This window comes from Syngnathus scovelli, chromosome 19 (assembly GCF_024217435.2).
Source record: "Syngnathus scovelli strain Florida chromosome 19, RoL_Ssco_1.2, whole genome shotgun sequence".
NCBI lineage: Eukaryota > Metazoa > Chordata > Actinopteri > Syngnathiformes > Syngnathidae > Syngnathus > Syngnathus scovelli.
The window spans coordinates 3,741,523-3,763,218 of NC_090865.1; the positions used below are offsets into that span (position 1 = coordinate 3,741,523).

At 43.0% G+C, this 21,696-nt stretch overlaps 1 protein-coding gene and 1 long non-coding RNA gene across 2 annotated transcripts; both read left to right on the plus strand.

The window, feature by feature from the left end:
• The first annotated feature begins 2 nt into the window (after positions 1–2).
• On the plus strand, positions 3–17,346 carry ctdp1 (CTD (carboxy-terminal domain, RNA polymerase II, polypeptide A) phosphatase, subunit 1). The gene is made up of 14 exons (XM_049751639.1): positions 3–105; positions 202–497; positions 1,241–1,324; positions 1,877–1,970; positions 2,155–2,283; positions 2,362–2,512; positions 3,095–3,185; positions 3,266–3,432; positions 3,816–4,784; positions 5,375–5,516; positions 5,594–5,809; positions 6,513–6,666; positions 9,835–10,046; positions 16,446–17,346. Exons 1-14 carry the CDS (start codon positions 100–102, stop codon positions 16,588–16,590), a joined length of 2,856 nt encoding a protein of 951 aa, XP_049607596.1. The 5' UTR covers positions 3–99; the 3' UTR covers positions 16,591–17,346.
• Positions 17,347–17,696: 350 nt separating this feature from the next.
• On the plus strand, positions 17,697–21,696 carry LOC137839738 (uncharacterized). Its single transcript, XR_011085884.1, has 3 exons — positions 17,697–19,625; positions 20,003–20,139; positions 21,481–21,696. It is a non-coding gene; the product is annotated as an uncharacterized lncRNA (long non-coding RNA).

Sequence of the window (21,696 nt, forward strand, 5' to 3'; positions counted from 1 at the left end):
CTGCAGTGTTGCCACTTCCTGTTTACGGGCGGGAAGAGTGAACGAAGCTGACTGTCGAAGCTAGCGGGTTTAAAACCCACCGCTGCTGATTTAATTCACATGGAAGTTAGTGTTTGGGTGCTTTTTAATGATCCCTGCGTTGTAGTGGATACTCTTTAAACAGAACGTTCCAAGGGATTTTTCATTTTTATTTTTTCGCAGATGGAGGATCCGACCGCTGATTCTGGCGGCGGCGGGGTTGGTGCATCAACGCTGGGCCCCGCGGTGCAAGTGTCGGATATATGTTGCACGATAGGGACACTCCCCTGTCGCTTGTTGGAGTGGAAAGTCAAGCCGGGGTCTCATGTTAACGTGGACTCGGTGTTAGCGCTCTGCGTCCCCATACCCGCGGAGAAGGGGGCAGAGACACCCAGGCTACCCGAGAGGAAGGTGAAGTCGGACCGCGCGGGGGTCGTCAAGGAGCTGTGCTGTCAACTTGGACAGGTTATACCTCCTGGGTGAGTTACTTGTTGGAAGTCTTTCTTGCATTTATTTGCAACCGTAATAACTTATTTATTAACTGAGTATCAGTGTTATGCTTGCTCGTTAATGACCTAACTTCGCTACAGCATGGACGCTAACGTTGAGGCTAGCTTGTTTTGGTAGCCGAATCTAAACACACCATCAAGCTAATCAAATGTCAGTGTTTTGATTTGAGGGTGGACTACCAAAGTAAAGTTACTTTAGTTTCGCAAAGCTCTTTGACGACACAACAGTCTTGAAACACTTGTGTCAAGAATATTGTTGAGAAAATATTAGTACTCTAAATAGTTGTGCAAGCATTGAACAACTGTTGACATGTGAATAGAAGCGTTTGAGTTTAAAAAAAAGAAATGCTCTTATTTTGATAGCGGAAGTTAAGCGTCGTTGAGTGGCGTTGGACTTGTTTAATGTGTTTTAATACCGCGTGTGTGAAATGTTTGAGCGCTTATCGAGGCTTTGATGCATTAATAAAATAAATATTTGAATAAATTGTGTGATTTAGATTTTATTAGACCTGGAGAGTGATGTTTTATTTTTGTTTGCTGTCACACATCTCTCAATATCTGTCATTACAACTATTATAAATTCATTTTCTTTTTTTACTGTCACAGGAGTGGGAAAAAAACTAGTTTAATTAATGTGATTTCCCATATATTGATTTACTGGAGTAATGATTAATAAAGTGACAATTAACTGTCTGCTGTCTTCATTCAACCAGGGGCGTCATTGTCAGAATAGCAGGATGCAGCCACCCGATTGTGATGAAAGGCATGTGTGCTGAATGTGGCAAGGACCTGACTCAGTAAGGACATGCAAAAACATGTTGCTTGTTATCAGTGGTCGTTGAGATGATTAACTAGCACATTATATCATAGAGCCACAATAATGGACCAGACATGTCCTGCTCAGAGACATGGTTCTGTGGCTCAGTGGTAGAGCACTTGTCTGTCACCCTGGAGGATGTGGGTTCAATCCTCAGCTCTGGTAACCATGTTGATGAGTCATTGAGCAAGGCACTGAATTAAATTTGCCCTCGGTGGGCTCTTGCATGACAGCCGTCATCATCCCAAATTTCTTGTATATTAGTTGAACAATGATGTTCTTTTTATCTCGTAAAAAACTGTTAAGAATATGGCGCCTCCATGTTTAGATATTACCCTTAGGTGGCGCCAAAAGCAACGCTGTTACAGTTGGAGGTGGCTAATGTGACAAATCATTTGTGCTACTTAGACCTTTTGCCAGTTTCATTGAAACAATCTATTTTCTAGAAATCATTACAATTTCTTATAAATCAGTATCTGCTTTTCTTCTGATCTTAAGTACGCAGCATAACTCGCTCTCGCTCCCCTCTCAGACTGCAGAGTATAAATGGAAACCAGCAAACTCCCATCTCCACGGCAACCATCTCCATGGTGCACAGCGTACCCGAGTTGATGGTCAGCTCAGAGGTGAGCTGTGTGACGGAGATGCTATTTTCTACTGCCTTGGAGTGCACCAATGTTTTCTAATATTTGACTCACGAAAAGCCTGTTTTGTATGCGTAAATGTAACAACCAGCAAGTGTAATTTAATAGAGCCTGAAAAGCTTTATAACTACATTTTACCCTCTGAAAACATTTTCTTTCGAAACAGCAAGCAGAGCAGTTAGGCCGAGAGGATCAGCAGCGACTGCACCGCAACAAAAAGCTGGTCCTGATGGTGGATCTGGACCAGACGCTCATCCACACCACCGATCAACACTGCCAGCAAATGTCCAACAAGGTCTGCTTCATAACATATCACTTGTCAAGATATCAAGATTATTTAAGAGTGAGCATTTTTCATTGTCTTTTCCTCCAGGGTATTTTCCACTTCCAGCTGGGGCGAGGAGAGCCAATGCTCCACACGCGACTCCGGCCGCATTGCAAGGAATTCCTGGAGAAAATTGCCAAATTGTATGAATTGCACGTCTTCACGTTTGGGAGCCGCCTTTATGCACACACCATTGCGGGTAACTCACACTTCTCTCACAGATTAGCCGTTTTGATCTTGTTAGAAAACCTGTATTTGTAGTTCTGTTTTGTGTCCACAAGGGGGAGCTATCTACCCATATATTGTGTTCAAGATATGATTTATATGCTCATGTCTTAACCTTGCAATATGAGTACGACCAGGAAGCATAAAGTACATCAGGATGTGTATTTTTCCATTTCTTCCTCCAGCAATGTGAAATAAAACACTCACACTCATACATGAAAACCATCTTATGAAAAAAGAATCCAATCTGTCCGCTCAGCAGAATTCTGATTCAGTGCCGGATTAAATTGAGCTGGTGTGATATAAGACATCCTTTATTCAGGTGGCAATCTTCCATCACGCCGTTCGGTATGAAACCGCATCAAGGCACTGTTTTGCAGCCATGTGATGAATGTTTAATGCATTTGGAATTGAAATGTACTACCTCTGATGAGTTGAGAGTCCAGCCAGGGTCTCCAGCTGCCGTATATTTCCTATCAAGAAAGCGAGGGGTTATGAATTTTTTTTAATGGAATGCTTGATTCAAAAAAGTATACTATTCTTTTTTTTTTTTTAGGCTTTCTGGACCCAGAAACGAAGCTGTTCTCCCATCGCATCCTTTCCAGAGATGAATGCATCGACCCTTTCTCCAAGACGGGGAATCTTAGGTAGGAAAGAAAATGCATGCCTTCTTCAAATGTGGAGGACATTGTCATGTCAACAAGTTTGTCCTTCATCATCCTATCAGGTATCTTTTCCCCTGTGGGGACTCGATGGTGTGCATCATCGATGACCGTGAAGACGTGTGGAAGTTTGCGCCCAACCTCATCACTGTGAAGAAGTACATCTACTTCGAGGGCATCGGGGACATTAGCGCGCCGCCAGGCTCGCAAGAAGCTCTGATGGCCAAGAAAGGTACATGATTTTTTTTTTTTTTTTGTCTCTCTCTCAAGAAAGTGTGTCCTTGTGACGCACAACGAATGAGTGCACATTTATTTCAGTGCAGTGTTCAAGGATATGTTTCCAGTTCCCTGCACAGTGCCGAAGAGCTAACAAGCCAGTTGTCCCGGAAAGCTCTCGTTAGTTTATTTTATTTGGATGCAATCCAGTTTAAATGAGGACACAGAGCGCAGCCTCCTCTTTTTGACTTTCGATTCTCTTTGAGCATCTCAACTATATTTTAATTAATATGAATTGCTCTTGCCTAGGGTAACACTTTTTTTTTTTTTCCCAGTCGGGCACGAATACATGTTGGCGCTTTCATTCAGTTGTTCCAATTCTCCCATGTTCGCCTACAGGAAACGCACCAGGTCGTCCTGCAGAAAACACAGAAGCGTTCGAGACTCCTGCGGCGGATGAGCAAAACAACGGCCTCAGGAAAAAGTCGGTAAAAGAGGGGTCGGCGGCATCCCGCTGCTCTCCGAGCGCCCCGACAATTGAACGGACACATGCCGCCACTTCTGTGCCAGATGAGGCATTGACGGAGAAACGTTTAGAGGCTGATGAGGTGCCCGCAGCAATAAAAACTCAGGGGGCTGAAAGCCAGGAAAATAGTAAAGAGGAGCGAATTAGCAGGACAGGTGAAGCACAGGACGGTGCGAACTCTTTAACGCCTAACAACGAGTCCAATAATCTGGAATTTGACCTTTCCAGTGACAGCGACAATGAGTCCGTTCGAGAAAAGCCGCCCTCGGCGGTCGCTGATAGCGAGGCAAAGACATCCCAGCACGAAGCAGCCTCGCAAGACAACGGCGATGAGACAAAAGATGGGAACAGTAAAGTCCAAAGTTCCGAATCGACAGAACCTTCGGCTGTTCTCCTCCCCGAGCTGGGGAACGGCTGCTCGGACAGGAGGGAACCCGAAACCGAGTCGCAGAATAGCGAGCAATCCGGAGTGACCATGGGGGAGGACCAGAGCATGGAGGACGAGGAGGAAGAGGAAGTGGACAACGACCGGGACGATCAACTCATTTACCTGGAGGAGGTGCTGGTACGGATCCACGGCGAGTACTACGCCCGCTACGAGGCTTTCCTGAAGACGGAGGCGCCTGAAACGCCGGACATTCGCAAGATCGTACCCGAGCTGAAGAGCAAGACCTTAGACGGCACCACCATTGTGTTCAGCGGGTTGTACCCGACCAATTACCCAATTGAGAGGACTCGTGAGTACTACCATGCCAAGGCACTGGGTGCTAAGATCGGCAAGAATTTGGTTCTCAACTCTCAAGAACCCAATGGGACCACACACCTCATTGCGGCAAAATCTGGTAAGTAAAATTAAATGAATGTGAAAGTCAGTTGGGATTAGCTTAGCCTCCAGCCGCGCTCCAAGTTTTACACAGAACTCCCTGTTCTGTTCTACAAAGAGTCAAATCCTCCGTGCATACTTGATTGAATACTAAATCATTTGCACTCACCCACAGTGACGTAAGTTATTTGGTGCCAATTATTAAACGCGAGCTAACACAAGGCTTCCACCAAGAAAAGTGCATCGCGACCGAATCCCAGTGCACGACGTTATCCCCAAGGGAGTCACCCCGGGTTAACAAGCTTAGATGCTGAAAATCTATTCCCGCGCCTCTTGTGTCAAACATCAATTCGAATTATTCAAGCAGAAACGTTCCTCTTTGTGGATTTGAAGACGCTCTCGAGTTGGCCGAAAAAAGTGAAAGGACAGTGACTCAGCGAGACCAGTCTTCCTCGTTATCCTCGTACGAGTATCGACCCCGCAATTATTTCCTCTTGTTCTCTCCCCAACTCTAACCATTGATTTGAATTAGACAGAGAGTTTGTGTGTTTACTTTGATTGCAAGGTTGAAGTCATCTGACCTTTTGTCACCCCTTTCTGCTCCTTCAGGCACAGAGAAGGTCCGTCAGGCGCTGGGGTGCAAGCACCTCCACGTGGTCAACCCCGACTGGCTGTGGTGTTGTCTGGAACGCTGGGAGAGGGTGGAGGAGCAGCTTTTCCCGCTCAAGGAGGACTACACCAAACAGCCATGGTATAGTATTTGGAGTATTTGTATAGTAACAGGGTCCAAATCATCATGGCTGATTTCTGTTTTCCGTCCGGTTGAAGGAGCAACAACCCGACGGCTTTCCTTGATAAGCAGGCCTCCAGGCTCAAGCCCCTTCTCCCAAACCCGCCCCTGATCCAGCACCCCCCCCAGCCGGCAGCCCCCGAGGTTCGAACCTACGACCCCGTCACCGGGAAGCTGATTCGCAAGGCCCCTCAAGCGACGCCAGCGGCGCCTTACCTGCCGGCGTCTGATCAACCGGAGCAGTCATGTCTCAGGTGTTGTGTCAAGACAATTTCATGATAACACACTTGTGCAATAACATCATAAAGCTTTCTTCAGATGAGTAATAATGGATATGAGGAGTCAATGCCCTGCCAGTTCGTAAACTTTATCTGCTCACATAAGGAATAGGAAGCTGCGACTCTCGGGTGTCGTTCGAAATGGCGGTCGCACGATTGGTATTTGTCTTTGTTCTATTGACAACAGACTCATTCATCACACATCTTAAATACTGCATGCGGGTTTGTCCACGGGGTCTCATTCACTTCTATCCTATTCTCTTTCTTCAGTAGATTACTGTGGATGCTGTACTTCCCAAATGACTCTCAATGGAGACATAGTTTCCTTAGCTACTAAGTAGGACAGTAAAAAGTGATTATTTGTTGTTTTCCCAGTTAGACTATATCAGCATTGGACGAGGCTGCCGTCCCTGACGTTAAATTATAATAAGCAATCGCGAGGAGAAGGAATGGGATTAAGTAGTTGAAGGATTTACGGGCTCATCAGATTTGCATTAACTTTGATTTTAATCATCAAAGATTTAATTAAGTCGAAACGTCCTACAAATTTACATATTACATAAGCTTGGCCTTCACCAGCACTCTCAGTTGTTGAAGATACATGTAAATAAAAAGAAAGACCTTCATCTTGTATTTATTTTGCTAGCTCACTTTTTTTTTCTTTTTTATTTCTATTCAGGGGCGCATTGAATAGTCAACAAAACATGGAAGCGGGACCCAGCCAGGATGACGAATCGCTAGGGCCGACGCGTCGGGAGCGTCAGCGGAGCATGTCGGAAACAATGCCGTTGTACACTCTTTGCAAGGAAGATCTGGAAAGCATGGATAAAGAGGTAAAACCACATTAGTAAGCTTTTTATGAAAAGAAAAAAAAATGCAAAAAGCCCCGAAGAGCATCTAAAATTAATTTGGGGTTATTCAAAGGTATTTTAAATGGTGGCAGGTGCATGCTGACTCTATGTTCAAATGTGAATTCTCAACACAGCCTCATACTAAATTATTTATAGTCATTTAAAATTCACCTGGTCACATTAGTGGCGGAAAATTGTTTTTAAATGTTGGGGCGCTTACAAGAGACATTTGACATTAACTTAGTGGATCTTTGAGCTTAGACAGAGGTTGCACTCTCTGTGCAGGGAATGAGAGTTAGTTCAATTAAATATGCCCCAAGGACTTGGATGTCATTGTAATTGGTTACGCTTTTGACTGAATAGCAAACAGCCAGCGCAGTTAATAACTCATTTAAAGTTACTCTGTAATTCAGTTTGGAAACTGCTGTGCCAGGTCTTCCTTTTTATTTATTTTTTCCCCCTTTTTTTTTTTTTTTTTTTCTTACAGGTTAGTAGATGAAATCAACATTGGCAAGAGTCCTGTAAATATTTTATCATTAAGCAAATGAAAACAAAATGTCTTTTTTTTATTTTATTTATCCATAAATCGAACACATTTTGCAGATTTTATATAGTGAAATAACATTACTTCAGCCACTTTAGTTCCTTGTAATTATTGACTTTACTGCAGGCAATAATTGAAATGCCCAAATTATGCCCATGCTTGTGATTATTTATATGACAACAGAAAGCAGGCGAAATTGTTCTTCTCATTATTAATCTTTAAATCATCTCCTTATTACATCTGATATTAAGATGAATGCCGCGGAGACTCAGTGTGTTTTGTGTCAGGTTTTTTTTTCGTATTTCGTATTATTCTGTAATGAAAGTATGATAACTATAATAGCCTTCGAAGATGTTGCCATGGCAAGTCTCGGCCCGGCTGTGAAAATGATGTCACTAATGTTGTTCCATTATGTCCTTCCACTGAGATATCTGCTGGATAATCTGTCCAATAATTGTCGCGCCGTGTACATGGAAATTGCCAGCTCAAGATCGTTGCCGCCGCAGCTGGAAGTACACGCACATTTTTATTTATCGTCGAGGTCCAACGACCTGTCCGCTCTCCATTTCTCTTTTCATTTTTTGCACCACAACCGTTATTAATTAGCACCATTGTGTACATTGCCACGGTGTGATGGACATAATTAATTTGCGCCGTAATTAAATACCAACCTAATTTAAAAGTAGCGCTAGTCGGAGATGGAGTTGCTTAATGAGGCACGATGCATGATACTGAATCGCTACAACGCAAACACATGTAAATGTGACTTTTTACACGACCGTAAAGTCATCTTGATGTTATTGTTAAAGGTTCATATTATTAATAACCCATCCAAGCATCCATTTTCCATAGCGCTTGCCCTCACTCGGGTCGTAGGTGAGTTGTTTGCTTTTTTTTTTTTGCTAGGTTAATCATTGTTGAACACTCGGTCGGAACATTTTTCGGGAGCGACCCAGATGAAAGGGTCCTTTTGCAGAATCATTGCATTTCAAATGTCAACTGAGCTTAAAGGGCAGTCTGTGACATTCGTAAATGTTTTCCAATTTGAGCGCACAAGGGAAAAGAGATTGTCTTTAATTAAGTGTGTCTATCTACAAATCCGGGAGTCTGGCAAGCAAATGTCGCCATTGGTGACGTCTCTTTGCCGCAGATGTGACGCACAGGAAAGGAATCGCTGTAAGGCGTACACCGGAATGGACTCCAGATTTCATTTTTAAAATTTGCTATTTGAATTATCGTCATTTTCACGCTAATCCCAGCCTTTACCGATATCAATTTCACACATCCATACTGTTTAATACTTTTTTCATGATTTGATGCATAAAATCAGGTGTCAACAGTCCATCTTACTGCCCCCTAGCGTCCAATTAGAAAACGTCCAGGCGCATGGGGGCTAACTAGCCAATTGCGTTCATTCATCGTGGCAACACTGTTTTGAATGTTCCTAAAACTGGAATGCTTGTGAACATTCAACAATAATAAAAAGTCTCAATTCCCAACAATACAATAAAACACACTGGCACCCAGAAAAGTAACCGCTGAAAACCTCCCTACGAGATTAATCCGGGACAATTCCCTTTTCGATTTTCTTCAGTGCGTTTTCACCTCGCAACTACACCAACAAAATAAATCTACTGGCTTGTAATTGACTGCAATACATTTACAGTCAGCGACCACCAGCCTCTAAGCTATCTTTGTGGGGGTGGGAGGGGGGGGGCTTAAAAAGCCTCCTGTGCACTTTGTGTGGCCTTTGATTACAGCCGGGAAATGGATGTTGCGGGAACTGTGCCGCACTGTATTTCGCAATTGGTAATACTTCCATTTTCAGTAAAGGTCAAATGAGCCGCCGCACTTTTAAGAATTGTGGCAATCCGGGAGTACATGACCGCATCTACTGCTCAAATATGGTTGCCGTGCCACACAGTTGGCGAGCTGAGCCGGCGTAAATCACAGCTCAGCGCGATGGGGTGAGATGTCGAGAGTTGAACGCCGCTGTCCTCCTCGCTTTTTACTTGTCACATTTTCCTTCTCTAAATCCAAAGCAAGCAAACCAGCCACTTTTGTCAGCGTTTTACATCTTTCACAACGAACATTAAAATTAAATGGAAATGTGCCTTCTTGTCTTGTTTCGCCGGATCACATTAAAATCTCATAAAGGCGTCGAAGGACATTTATATGAATGAGGAAACACTTTGCTTTTTCATTAAAAGTCATTTATGCGGCAGAAGATTTACTGACTTCCTACTTTTCTCTCCTTCCATAAGAGTACTTTTTCAAGCTAAATGTACTAAATCAGTTTTGTGATAGCTCGGCGACATATTTCATTCCGATATGTTGTTCCGGGTCACGGAACCGGTCACCAGTCACTCACAGGTCGATTGTCATTAGAGCACTGAGTGGGAATTGATCGTGTGCCAGCTGCAGCTATTTGATTGACCTTGCAGCACTTAAATGTTTTAAATAAGCACTCATGGAAAGCAAGTTAAAATCGCCGAATATAATAGATGTGTGTGCTCCAAACAAAACAACCACAATGATAAATTTTCAGTTTCATTACCGACTCCATCATGTCAGCTCATTGCCACTCTCCTTGTCTCGTTCAATAGGTGGATGACATCTTGGGCGAGGAGAGCGACAACGAGAGCGAAGGGCGAGGGAAAGAGAAAGCCGCTAATGAGGAGGCGGAGGATGAGCAGCGGCAACACCGGCAAGGAGCTGGACCGCTGACAGGAGGGGACTTGGGTCCTCAAGCGTCTAGAGTGGAGGACGTGGTCCTGACCACATGCCCTGATGCCAGTGTGCTGGCCACCGTGTCCAGGTCAGTCAAATGAATGCATCCTTTTGTGCCGAAGACCAAAAAGTCACGGCTTACTGTTTGCCCATGACGACAATTAAAAAAAAAAAAAAACACACTTAATCAGTAAGCCTGGGCTGGAACTAGACTGAGTGGTCCGTTGCCATGGCGACATGTCCAAACAGACAGCAGACATTTCTGAGCAAACAAAAGTGCTTTATTCCCGAAGGACGTTTCATCTTTTTTATCCGATTTATTTTCGATCCGATTATTTCCTTGATGATTTCCATAGGTGTTCTCGGAAAATACAAAAAAAGGGGGTCGAGACATTTTTAAATTAGTTTTCATCACCTTTATGTGTGACATTAAGAACTTAAGTCTTCCTTATCGCCAGCTATTAATTCAGGTCGTAGTCCTCAACAAGGTGTGGAGTGGTTCTGTCTATTCAGGTTCTGCGCAGCAATACAGACATCTGTTGCTAAGATACCGGAGTGATGCATGTGTTGTTGCCACGCTGTCTGCCCACCACGGTAATTTTGCTGTCCTTCTCCGCGCTTTGGAACAACAGGCAGTAATTGCGCACCATTCTCACCTCGTGTCGAAAATTGTTAAACGTAATTGGCGAAATTATATTTTTCGTCACCGAATGACCCCCCTCAGGTAGGCGGTGATTATTTTCAGCATCATTTCCGCAATCCCCTGGTGTAGCTATCAAGCGAGCCGCTGTTGTAAAATAATAAAATCCATCTGGCAGGCAGAAGTTTCCGTTTGTTTACCTTTGAAGCAGATTGCATTACTTTTTTAAAGCGTACTACTCTTAAAAAGTGTGACTCCAGGGACTTGGCAACGAGGCAACTCATCCGGTTTGAGGCCGGCCTAATTGAAGTCTCTTAAAACGAACTCAAGTATTGGGCCCGACGTTTTCAAGCGGCCCGAGTTGACTGCGCTTGACAGGCAAATAAAAACACGCGAGTACATTTGGGAATCATCTCTAATGGATTCCGAGGGGAAAGTCTTTCGTCGCCGTCGCTTGCAATTAAATGCTAAGCATCCACCTGCCGATATGAAATCCATAAAAATGTGCTTGAAAAAACTGAAATAGACGTTTCTCATGTTTCCGGATACACTCGGCTTTCCCCATCGGAAATAATGACATTTGAATTATTCAAGTCAAAATGTTGCCATCATAAAACCTTTATTAACTCGGTTTTATGTATCATTTTAACATCTCAATGGAGGTAAAAAAAGTAATAAAATGCTTATTAAAGACAAATGAGGAAGTGTAAAATCAATAAACACTATTTCATAGATGTCAAACGCAAGCCGCTGGGACCGGATTTCGCCCACCTCATCATTTTATGGCTCACTAGGGCAAATAACGACTTCACGTTTCCCCCTCTTCTAAATTGGCTTTTTTTCAGTTTGGCATTAAATCTGTCCCAAAATCTCTATTTATACTGAATAATTATAGTTGAACATTTTAAATTCAATTTGCCATCAATTTAAAACAGTGGCACTCAAAAATATGTCATTGTCTGTAGATACCACAAGGTGGCAGCAAAGCTCTTGACCACTGAAGCTCCTCTCCTGAGTTCAACATAGTTGCTTGGCACCAAGATGTGTCCAGAAGGCGGCAAATCAATATTTTTACATTTACATTTTTGCCTAACAGGACTTCTTTCTGTTTCCTAACAGCATGACATTCAAATTTTGCAGCGACACAGGGGAAAAAAAAAAAAAAAATCTTGTTGGATCCACAAACATAATTGGACCCTCGCTAGTGTTGTCAGGCGCCGTCTGCTTTAATTTCCCGTTTCCGTGGCCACGCACGTATTCAGAACGTCGCCAACTTCTCTAATCACCGCGGCTGTCTTTGACTTGGGATGCGAGGTGTGAACGTGGGAGCTCTCACCTCTCAGCTGCACAAAGGTGATGAAGGCGGACGGCCGTTCCTTAAGGTCGGCGCTCAGGTTGTCCAGACAGGTGTTGCGTGAAATTTCAAAAAGTGTTCCATCTAGGGATGTGGATCTGTTGCGACAGTGTGAGGATGTTCGTGCCTCTAGCTCATCTTTTGTGACCCCTCAGATGGATTTGAGGCAAGACAAACAGCCAGCCACCTGCATTATGTATCTTCTCTGCCAATATTGCTTTTGAGCATGTCTGATGTCTTTTCGGCTAAGGCCGGGTAATCCTCTGCCGAGAACTTACAGGTAGCTCAGGATAAGCGAGACAAATCCCGAGTCAGCATTATTAGCTGTACAACAGCGTTAGATGAATTATTAAAAGCGAATTATGCAACGACGCAAAGCCATCAGATGAAGAAAAAATGTGTTGCGGGTCGATCCGTGCAAATACCGACCCGCCCAGGAAACACATTTGTGTTGATTGGATTTATCCGTCAGTTCACTGGTCTTGTAAGCTTTTTGGATTTCGAAAAGCAGTTTTATTTTTCTCCCTTGACCCTTATATCGAGAGAAGGCCAATAGGCCAATCCACTGTCGTGTGTAAAGTGCCTGATATTTTCTAGGAGCAAAAAAAAAAAAAAAGCGATTGTATTCCCAAACGGCTTCCTAATAGTACCAATCCACCTTCTTGGTGGAGATTTAGTCCCGCGCCGCTGATGAAACTACTCTGCGAGCAATTTCTCGTCAGGACATTGCCGCTGAGGCCCAAAAACAAAATCGATTTTCGGTGGCATGACTTTTCTGATTTTCAGTAACAAACTTTATGTGAAGCCAGCCTGCAAATAGTCTTCTAGGGTTTTTCAATGCTACATTGCTCATTTTAGCCTTCAAAGATCCAAAGCATACTTTTTGCAGAAAAAGAATCCAAACAACAAAGCCGAGCCAGTGTTCTTGTTTCTGTCGTACAAACCACATAAATATTCATCATGGCTGTACAATAGCGACTTCAAATGATGACAGGCAGCTATTAAAGCCGCTCTGCGAGTTGTACAAAATCACATTCAGTTCTTCCTCCTAATTGTACAGTCTTTTTTTTTTTTCCCTCCATCTTTCTAAGTTCCTGCTCTAAGGGTCATCGGCACATTCTGAAATGAAGTCTGTCTCGAGCCGGTGTTTCATTGTACTTGTTGAGTATTAATAATAACTCTCTGAATAAATCATCTTCTTTGAGGAGATTGATGATGCGGGACGACTTCGGTTACTCATTTATTTTAATAGGCGATTTGGATATGATTAGATTGCCTCGACCGTAAATCTATAACTCGAAGTAACCCGATCGCTGTTTGAAAAACGAACCCTTAGCGGCAGCGTAATTATAAATTGCACGTCATTATTGGGGTTTTTTTCTGGAATAAGACCTGCTCTGAATTCTTCATGTTTCAATTGCAAAAGGAATAAATCACCTTCGTTTGCATCGATTGCCTCTTCAGCTTCTGGCACAGTTTCAAGGATAGTTGGCCGGCCGGGCCTTGAAAAGTTTCACGCAATGGATTGATCGAAATCTAGCGCAGAAGATCTTTTTTGTGAGATCACGTAACATCGCACGCTATTTTCATACATGAAGTTTTACTGATTGATGGAAATATAAGCGCCGTCATTAGATTAGAAACCCATTCGAGCGCCCCGCTTCGGAAAAAATGCTGCGGCGCCTCGGAAAAATTCAATTATTCAAATATGGACGCTTTAGCTGACAAACACTCTCGGCCGCCTCGGCGTTTGCAGCCTTTTTGATCAGTGTTTGCTTTGACCCACATGAAAGATAAAAATAAATTGGACCCTCATATTTTCCTTTTTTTTTTTTTCCCAACCTGCTTTTATTTTTTGCCCAATTTAGACAACATTTAATTTTAAAAATGTCTCCCTTTTTCTTTCTCCCATCTGCTTTTATTTGAGTCATTTCACTTGAGAATACAAAACCGTTGGACACCTTTAGAGTTTTGATTCGCCCGGCGGTCCTGTTGTGAAAAATAGTTTTTATAGATTTTCCCATACCCCAAAGACTACTTTAATGGCGCCGCCCTGCCTTTGTATTTGTTCAAATGATTGAATTAGTTTCATTTTGGCTGTTGCTTTCAATCTACTGACTGACAGTACTCATTTGTTCTTTTCAAATGTCAGGCTCAGTGCAAATAAATAAATAAAAATGTCTAAATCACGAAGTCACAAGAGAAGCAAAACGGCTAATTTGATTTATTTTTTTTTATACGCCGTAAAATGCACATTGCGCTCGCTCTCTGTTCAATTGCGCTCTGTAATTATAAAATATGTCAAGTCTAAGCTTGAGCGGGCAATAAAGTGAACAAAAAGCAAACATGTCCTGCTGCCATCCTTCCCAAAGGTTTTATTTGGACAGCCTTCCCGCTTGAAAGGAGAATCAGAGCTTTGTTTGTCTTTTAAAGGTTGCCCGTCAGTCGGATTATGGGAATAATGCGAAAGTGTGCACCCCCATCGCTTCACTGACTGCTAAGTACTTCTGACAGCCTGAGAGAAAAAAAAAAAAACAATTCTTACTCGCGTGTATGAACCGGCACAATCCAACCTGCCTTCTCTAGCCGTGCGAGCAAGACGGCAGACAGCAAGAAACAAAAAAAAAAAAGTGCTTAGGCGGCAGTCTTTTAATGTCTGGAGCGAGAAGGAAAGACAGAATAAGTGAGCAGCCAGAGCAAAACTGAAAGTAATCTGACCTTTTTTTCCTCTTTGCTCTTTTTCTGTGCCTGCAAACTGCTTGCCTAAGCAATTTTTTTTCCCCCTTTGTTCGGTTATAGCTCAATAAGACTCCAGGGGGAACGACAGCTTAGTCGCAGCAGTTGTTTATATATTTTTTGGGGGGGCAACACTTATTTTGAAAGTTGTGGGAGTTGAATAAGTACATTTGGAAATCGGCAAATAATCATTTTTTTTACTAATCGTAATGTCAATGTCAATCAAAGCAGAGCGCCAACTGCGACTCACTCTATCGACTTTAAATCACAGCTTTAAGCGTTATTGATCGGGAAGCGTCCACCGTCATCTGTGCCCACTGCTCCCAATTTCGACTCACAGTGTCAGGAGAACTGGAGACTCCCCGTTAGGAGTAGCGTACCTCATTAGCGGCCATCTTTTCACGCCGGGGCAATTAAAGGGACACTGAGGGTACGCTTTTAGCTCAGTCTTCTCCGCCCACTCGAATGGCACAAACAGGAATTCCATTTTTGTAATATTTCCCGTCAGGGATCGTCTTCAAAAAACACATATGAGTTTTAATAATAATTTCCGGCTGAAGCGATAGCCTCGTATCCGGGCAGTTCACAGCGCATAATAAATTCGCCGTTCTAATTTGGGTGGTTAATTAAAATCCCCCTTCGCTTGGCCATTCCTACACAATACATATTTGGAGATGAGAAGAAATAGCTCAATAAATAGCCGCTGTGTGCAAACGCAAATTTGAAATGTGACTTAAAATTTGTGAGCTAGTCAAGAAACACCAAGGGCATCCAGGGTGAGTGGTTGTGTAACTCTGGAGAGAAAAAAGCAACTTGGCTTCAATACTCGCTATGCTTTTAAGTGGATTAAGCCGTTTTGGGTCAAAGGTTTCCTTGAAATGAGCTCAACTCGTGGCAATCACGTGGCTGTGTTATCCTTATAGCAGCCATTACTGAATGCCGTGTGCTGGGATTTTTCTCACACGTTGGCCAAATAAATAATCATGAATCCCTTTTTTCAGTGGAGGCAGACCCTCACATTAACCCCCACCCCAGGGGTCCACCAGGCCCGGCGGCCTCCGGGCCTGATATAGGCTGACACCTAACCTTTAATGAACACCAAACCGCAGTCGTGATGTTGTGGGAGGCTGTCTGACAGCGCTGCGGTCTAACGAGAGGGGGGTCTCGGTGTTGTAGACATCCCGTGCGCGTCTTATTAGCATCATGCAAAGTCCTTCTGCGGTGTTTGGATGTGTCATGGAGGAGCCCGAGTGGTTTGGAAAGAGGGATGGCATGTTTACAATGCCTTCGCGAGGCACTTAGACATGCACGCTCAGTCCTGTCACCTCCACCGGGGAAGTTGACGGAAAGCAGAACATTTGGAGTTAGCTTAGCTGACCCTGCATCTGTTAATCCTCCAGAAGAGCAGCTTCTTGGAATCCGTTGGAATGGTTTCGTCTTGAGGCTGTTAAGTGAATACAGTCCATGAGAACAAACGCTTGTTAAGTAACTCTCAAAGGGCTGTGCTGTGCTCAGATTTGCAATTTTTTTTATTTTATTTTTTTATAAATGTCTTTTGTTGTTGTTTTGCGTTTCCCCCCTTTCATCCCTTTTATGTTTAACAAGAACATTTCCTTCCGCTTCTTTGTCCTTTTGCCTTCCAATCAATTTAGCATTTGTATTATGGAAGGCGCCCAATTTATTTATTTTTTGCCGAGAATATTGGCCGCAATGAAAGAAGAGTCAGACTCGCTAAAATATTTTTTCCTCATCTGCAGGGGCCACAAACGAAAGCACGATAATGACAAGGACGACGACGAGTCCTCCAAAGAATCAAACGATGACGAAGAAGAGGAGGGGAGTTCTTCGGAGGCGGACGAGATGGCTGCCGCTTTGGAGGCGGAGCTCAATGACTTTATGTGAAGTGGGACACAACACACACACTTGCACACACACGCTGTAATTAAACAAACGAATGTCCTGTACAGAAATGACATGTTGCTGTTGTTTTGTAGCATTATTATTCCTCAGAGCCTTTTTGTGGGCATCAAACAATTTGACATTATTTTATTTTCAGCAAAATAAAATGTAGGAAACTAATTTGATAATTTTTAGGTTGTTGGGGTTTTTTTTTTCTATATCAATTTTTATATTTCTTAAGGGGGGAAAAACAAGTGGCGATTAACCTTCCAAATGTCGCGGCCGCTCATGCCAAAGAATTCAGAAGGTTTGCCAAATTGTGCAGCTAAACATAATTATTTTATTAGTGTCAACACTGATTCATCCCTTTGTACATAGGATGACGATATGTGACTTTTGACCTCTTCTAGTGCACTTTGAACCCAACCCCGTTGACGTTATATACCGGCCGCTAAATATATTTGTTAAGGCAGCCCGATTTTGCATTTGTCGAACCACCAGTTTGTTGCCTATGCTGGTTCATGGCATGTTCAAAGCCCAAATTGTAATTAATGACATCTTCCGATAATTGATAGGGTTGCAAAAAAATATTCAGTGTAACAAAAAAGTATAATAAAAAAAAACTCAACCATAATTTCCCTCCATCCCACTTATCTTTTGTATTTGTGCTTTAATCATCATTCTAATTGATGTTAGATTTTCCTACTCCGCACTGACAGAGAAAATACTTTGACTAAATAAATATGTTTGAAATGAAAAGGATGCAATAGATTTTCTTTGTTTCTTTTTTTTTAATCGCATTGCGCAACACCGCAAGACACCAGTCAGCCACGTAATGGCTCCTTTGTCATGGAAACCATCGGTGAGCCATTTGGGCCGCCGCCGCTCGGCTCGAGACATGCCGGGGTCATTAGCTAGCCGCTATTCATCAGTTTAGGCGAGAGACTACATGTTGTTTCCTCTTTTTAATGTCTTTTCATCAGCAGTGAGTCATGTTTTCCCGGCCTGAACTAAAATGTTGACGTCGGTGAGGTGGCGCCGCGGCTCCATCATCGCGTCAGGGGGCGTAATGGCTCGATGGGGGGCAAGCTTGATTATACTTGGAGGGTCATTCAAACAAGCGTTTTAAATATTAGCGTTGAGGGTTCGAGTGTGGTCCTCTTAGGGGGGACACGTGATTTGCCGCTAGCATCTGTCGGTGCTACCGGCGTGACTCGCCAAATGATATTTAGCAGTTTAGCATAAAGGATATTGTTTCCATCCACAGCTGGACCGAGATAAGCGTATTCATTTCGCCGAGCTGGAAGTACGCCGCCAGGCCCCATTTATCGTCTCTAATAATAACTAAAAAAAAAATCACAAAGCTTTTCTACTTTGTAAATATTACACATCCAATGTTGATTTACAGCACTCATAAAGGCAGAGGCCGTGAGCTAAAGTGGGGGCCGCCAGCTAAAGTGGGAGCCCCTCGTGTCTTTGGAAAAGGGTTTAATTAATCAGGAAGCGGCTTCCGGATGTGGTCTCGGTGCTGACTGCCTTAGAGATTCTCGCTTGTCTCTAATGGAGCTTAAGCGGCGACTGCGCCTTTTGGTATCGATCGACGTTTGGTGACAGAATAGCCTCGAATTTTTTTTTTGTTTCATGTCATGTCAAACTAACTGGGAGCAAAAAAGGGGTCAAACTATTTTCAAAAAACATTATTTTTTATATGTTCATTTGATAAATATTTGTCTACTGCATCATAGTGAGAGCTACTCTGAGTCAAACCATTAGGAACAGCTCTCAGCAGGATGCGGTCTACAGAATGTTTTCCGACCAAATCAAACCACGCCAGGCCCCATTTAACAAGTATTCCATCGGTTCTCTGAGGAAGATGTGATGACAATAAATTGGAGCTCCGCCACTCCATGGGGCCAATAAAGAAAGAAGAGGAGATGTTGTGTCTCACGGTATGTTCTGCACACACACACGTCCAGGACTGACATCGTACCTTTTCTCCATTCCTTCTCATTTGAATTTCGAATTCACGTGGGCGCCGGCGGAATCCAAGCGCGTACCATGAGGACACTTGCAAGACCGTGTCAATCACGGGCCAGGCGACTTTCGCCCACTTCCTGCTCCGAGCCGCCTGCTGACATTTAAGAAAAGATGGAAAAATTGAGCACAATGGATGTCATTTATTCAAGTGCCTTCTTTCAAAAGTCATTTGGCCATTATGAGTCATTATCTCTGAAATCGCAAGCAGGGTTCTTTTACGCCTGATGTCTGCTTGTCCATTTGTGCTGCTATGTCTTGCGTCACCATTTATCAAGTGCTTTGAAGGACATCATCCAATCAAACGTGCATTGATTTGACGCTGTTACCTAGACAATCAGACTGAACTTGAGTAACTCTGCAAGGAAGAATGGGCAAATACGATTACCCTATTGAGGTGGGCAAAGTGAATTCAAGCAAACAGAAGCTCTACAGAGTATTAAGTATCTCCTAGTGCTCCACTGTTGATTCTTTTTCTGGAACGAGTCCACCACAACAACTTTGATTAGTGACCACCAGGGCACGCTGGAGCACATTGAATGCACCGCAACAAACTTTGCAAGAACAATGTCAACGATACGAGTTAGTGCAGACATTTTGAACAGCATTCTTGCATATTTAATACTTTGAGCGCAACATTTTTTTAATGTGATGCCACGATGTGATGATGTTTTTTGTTTTTTTGTTTTATGAAGTGTCATTCGGCTTTTTCTGCAAGTTGCAAACACGCCCTTGGTTCCATTTGAATTGAGCCTTCTCGGTTACCGTACGCACACTCTGCAGCTCTACCTGTGACTACTAGCTGTGTTTTGAGTGAGCATTGCAAACATTTTTAAGCTCTTTATTTGCTGTTTGCATGTACATATGCAAGAGTAACATTACGACACGAACTCCTTGAGTTTGTTTGTTGCTCGCTAGCTATCGTAGGATAATATTAATAAAGGTGGCTTGCCGGAGAACACGCCCACAAATGGCAGTCGGCTGTCGATCAAACGTTAATCAAGGTAAGCGTTTGACTTCATTGTGGTGTTTTTTTCTGTTTTCGCTATGTTTCGATGTGTTTTGATAACTCAAAGTGCAAAAGTTGAGGCTCCACATCGGCTGCTAGTCGTCTACTTGCACATCTAGACGCCAACATATTTTCGAAAGTTACTGCATGTTGCTTTTAGTTCTTTTTTTCTACTCTGATGCATTACCTGTGTTGGCATATTGAGAAAATTCCCACATTAAAAGTAAAATTACACCATTTTATTGTAAATAAATGTGACTTGAATCTTTAAAAAAAAAAATGTGTACAAGTAATAATGACTTTGTTTGCTTGTTTGACAGGATAGTAGAGTATAGAGTTGAGAATAATTGTCAATTTTTTGTTTATGTGGAGCCCTTTGAGACTGCTTGTGATTTAGGGCTATACAAATAGACTTGACTTGACTTGAGTAGAGGTTCGGGGCCCAAAGGTGCAGCCGACAGTCTTGTGGCACATGAGGAAGGGACTACAACCTGCAATTGGAATGTGATGTGAGTACACAGTGCTGTGCTTGATGAGCTGATGTGTGATGTCATATTGGACCACAAGGTGGCCGATAGTGCACCTACCTTACCTGTCAGATCTAATGGCTCACCACCAGGGGGAAGGTGAGCTCATCCAACCAGCTGACATCTCTGACTGGGCCAAAAACTAAGTGCCAGGTACTGCACAACTTTAGCATCAAACATCTCTGGATGTGTTTTTAATGACATTGATGCAAACCAGTTTAGTCAGAAATATACATTTGATTAATAGTTAACTAAGTCGGTTTGCATCAGTGTCATTGAAAAACACATCCAAAAGTGTGTGATGAAGTTGTCATGCAGTACCTGGCACTTAGTTTTTGGCCAAGGGAGAGAGGTCAGCTGTATGGATGTGCTCACCTTCCCTCTGGTGGCATTAGAAGTAAGTGACATCATACCTGAGCTCATCAAACACTTAAGCTGCTTCCATGCAAGGCCTGTCGTCAATGTTTGTGTGCAACCAAAATAGTCCCACGCAAACATTGACTACTCACATGTTTTCAAACTGCTCTTCTGTCCAATAAATTAATCAACCGTAATGCAAGTCTTTGTGTTTTTAGGTACTAATTTGCTGTCACCTCATTTGAAGTCTTTCATATTTGGTGGATGCTGCTGTGGCACTTAGGTTTTCGAAGGCAGTTTTCAGTCTTGAGGTGAGCGTTGGCCTTCTGTCACTGCCATGGACACAAGTCTTTGACTGTTACTCTCCATCTCACATGAGGGTAAGAGTCAGAGACTTGTGTCCATGGCAGTGACAGAAGGCCAACGCTCACCTCAAGACTGAAAACTGCCTTTGAAAACCTAAGTGCCACTTTGCCCGCCTTCTAACTCCGCCCAAATTCAATCTGACCAATCACATCACAGCACCTAATTTGCATAACCACGCCCACTTTTGAACAGCCAATCAGAATGTAGCATTTGCACATCTGTCCAATCAGATTGCCTCAAATTTTCAAAGCCACGCCTACTTTTAAACTAACCAATCACAAAGTACCTCATTTGCATAGACACGCCCTCTTTATAACCAATCGCAGACCTTCATTCTCATTGCACCGCCCACTTTTTGAGCCCTCAGCGAATCATGTAGCAGTATACCAGTTTTGACCCGCCCCTTCTTTTTAGAAATTCACCCAAAAAAATTTCAGGGAAAAAAAAAAATCCAGGAAAAAAATTTTGAAAAAAAAAAATTCAAAATAAATTTTAGGTTTTTTTTGGTGTTTTGTTTTTTATACTTTTTGCAATATGTTTGAGAATGAAGAGTTTAGAGTTTTTAGCATTCTTTGTAATCAAACTTTATTTCTTTTGCAGAGTAAACATTCGATCACAAAACAGTTTCAAGTTGGGTGGCAGTCTGCTCGTTGACGAGTGGTGAAGTACTCGGCCAGTGGGACGAGTGGTGGGCTAGTGGGACGAGTGGTGGGCCAGTGGGACGAGTTCATGTCTGGACCTAAGACAAGAGATCTGTAAGTCAAAAGGTAAGTCAACATTTGGTGCAGAAAAAGCAATAAACTTACCAGTGTGAAA

What these genes read in the sequence shown, in the direction of transcription:
- ctdp1 (XM_049751639.1), top strand. An exon ending in TTATGCACACACCATTGCGG is followed by an intron (nt 2,513 to 3,094) that starts GTAACTCACACT and finishes TTTTTTTTTTAG; the next exon opens with GCTTTCTGGACCCAGAAACG. An exon ending in GACTACACCAAACAGCCATG is followed by an intron (nt 5,517 to 5,593) that starts GTATAGTATTTG and finishes GTCCGGTTGAAG; the next exon opens with GAGCAACAACCCGACGGCTT.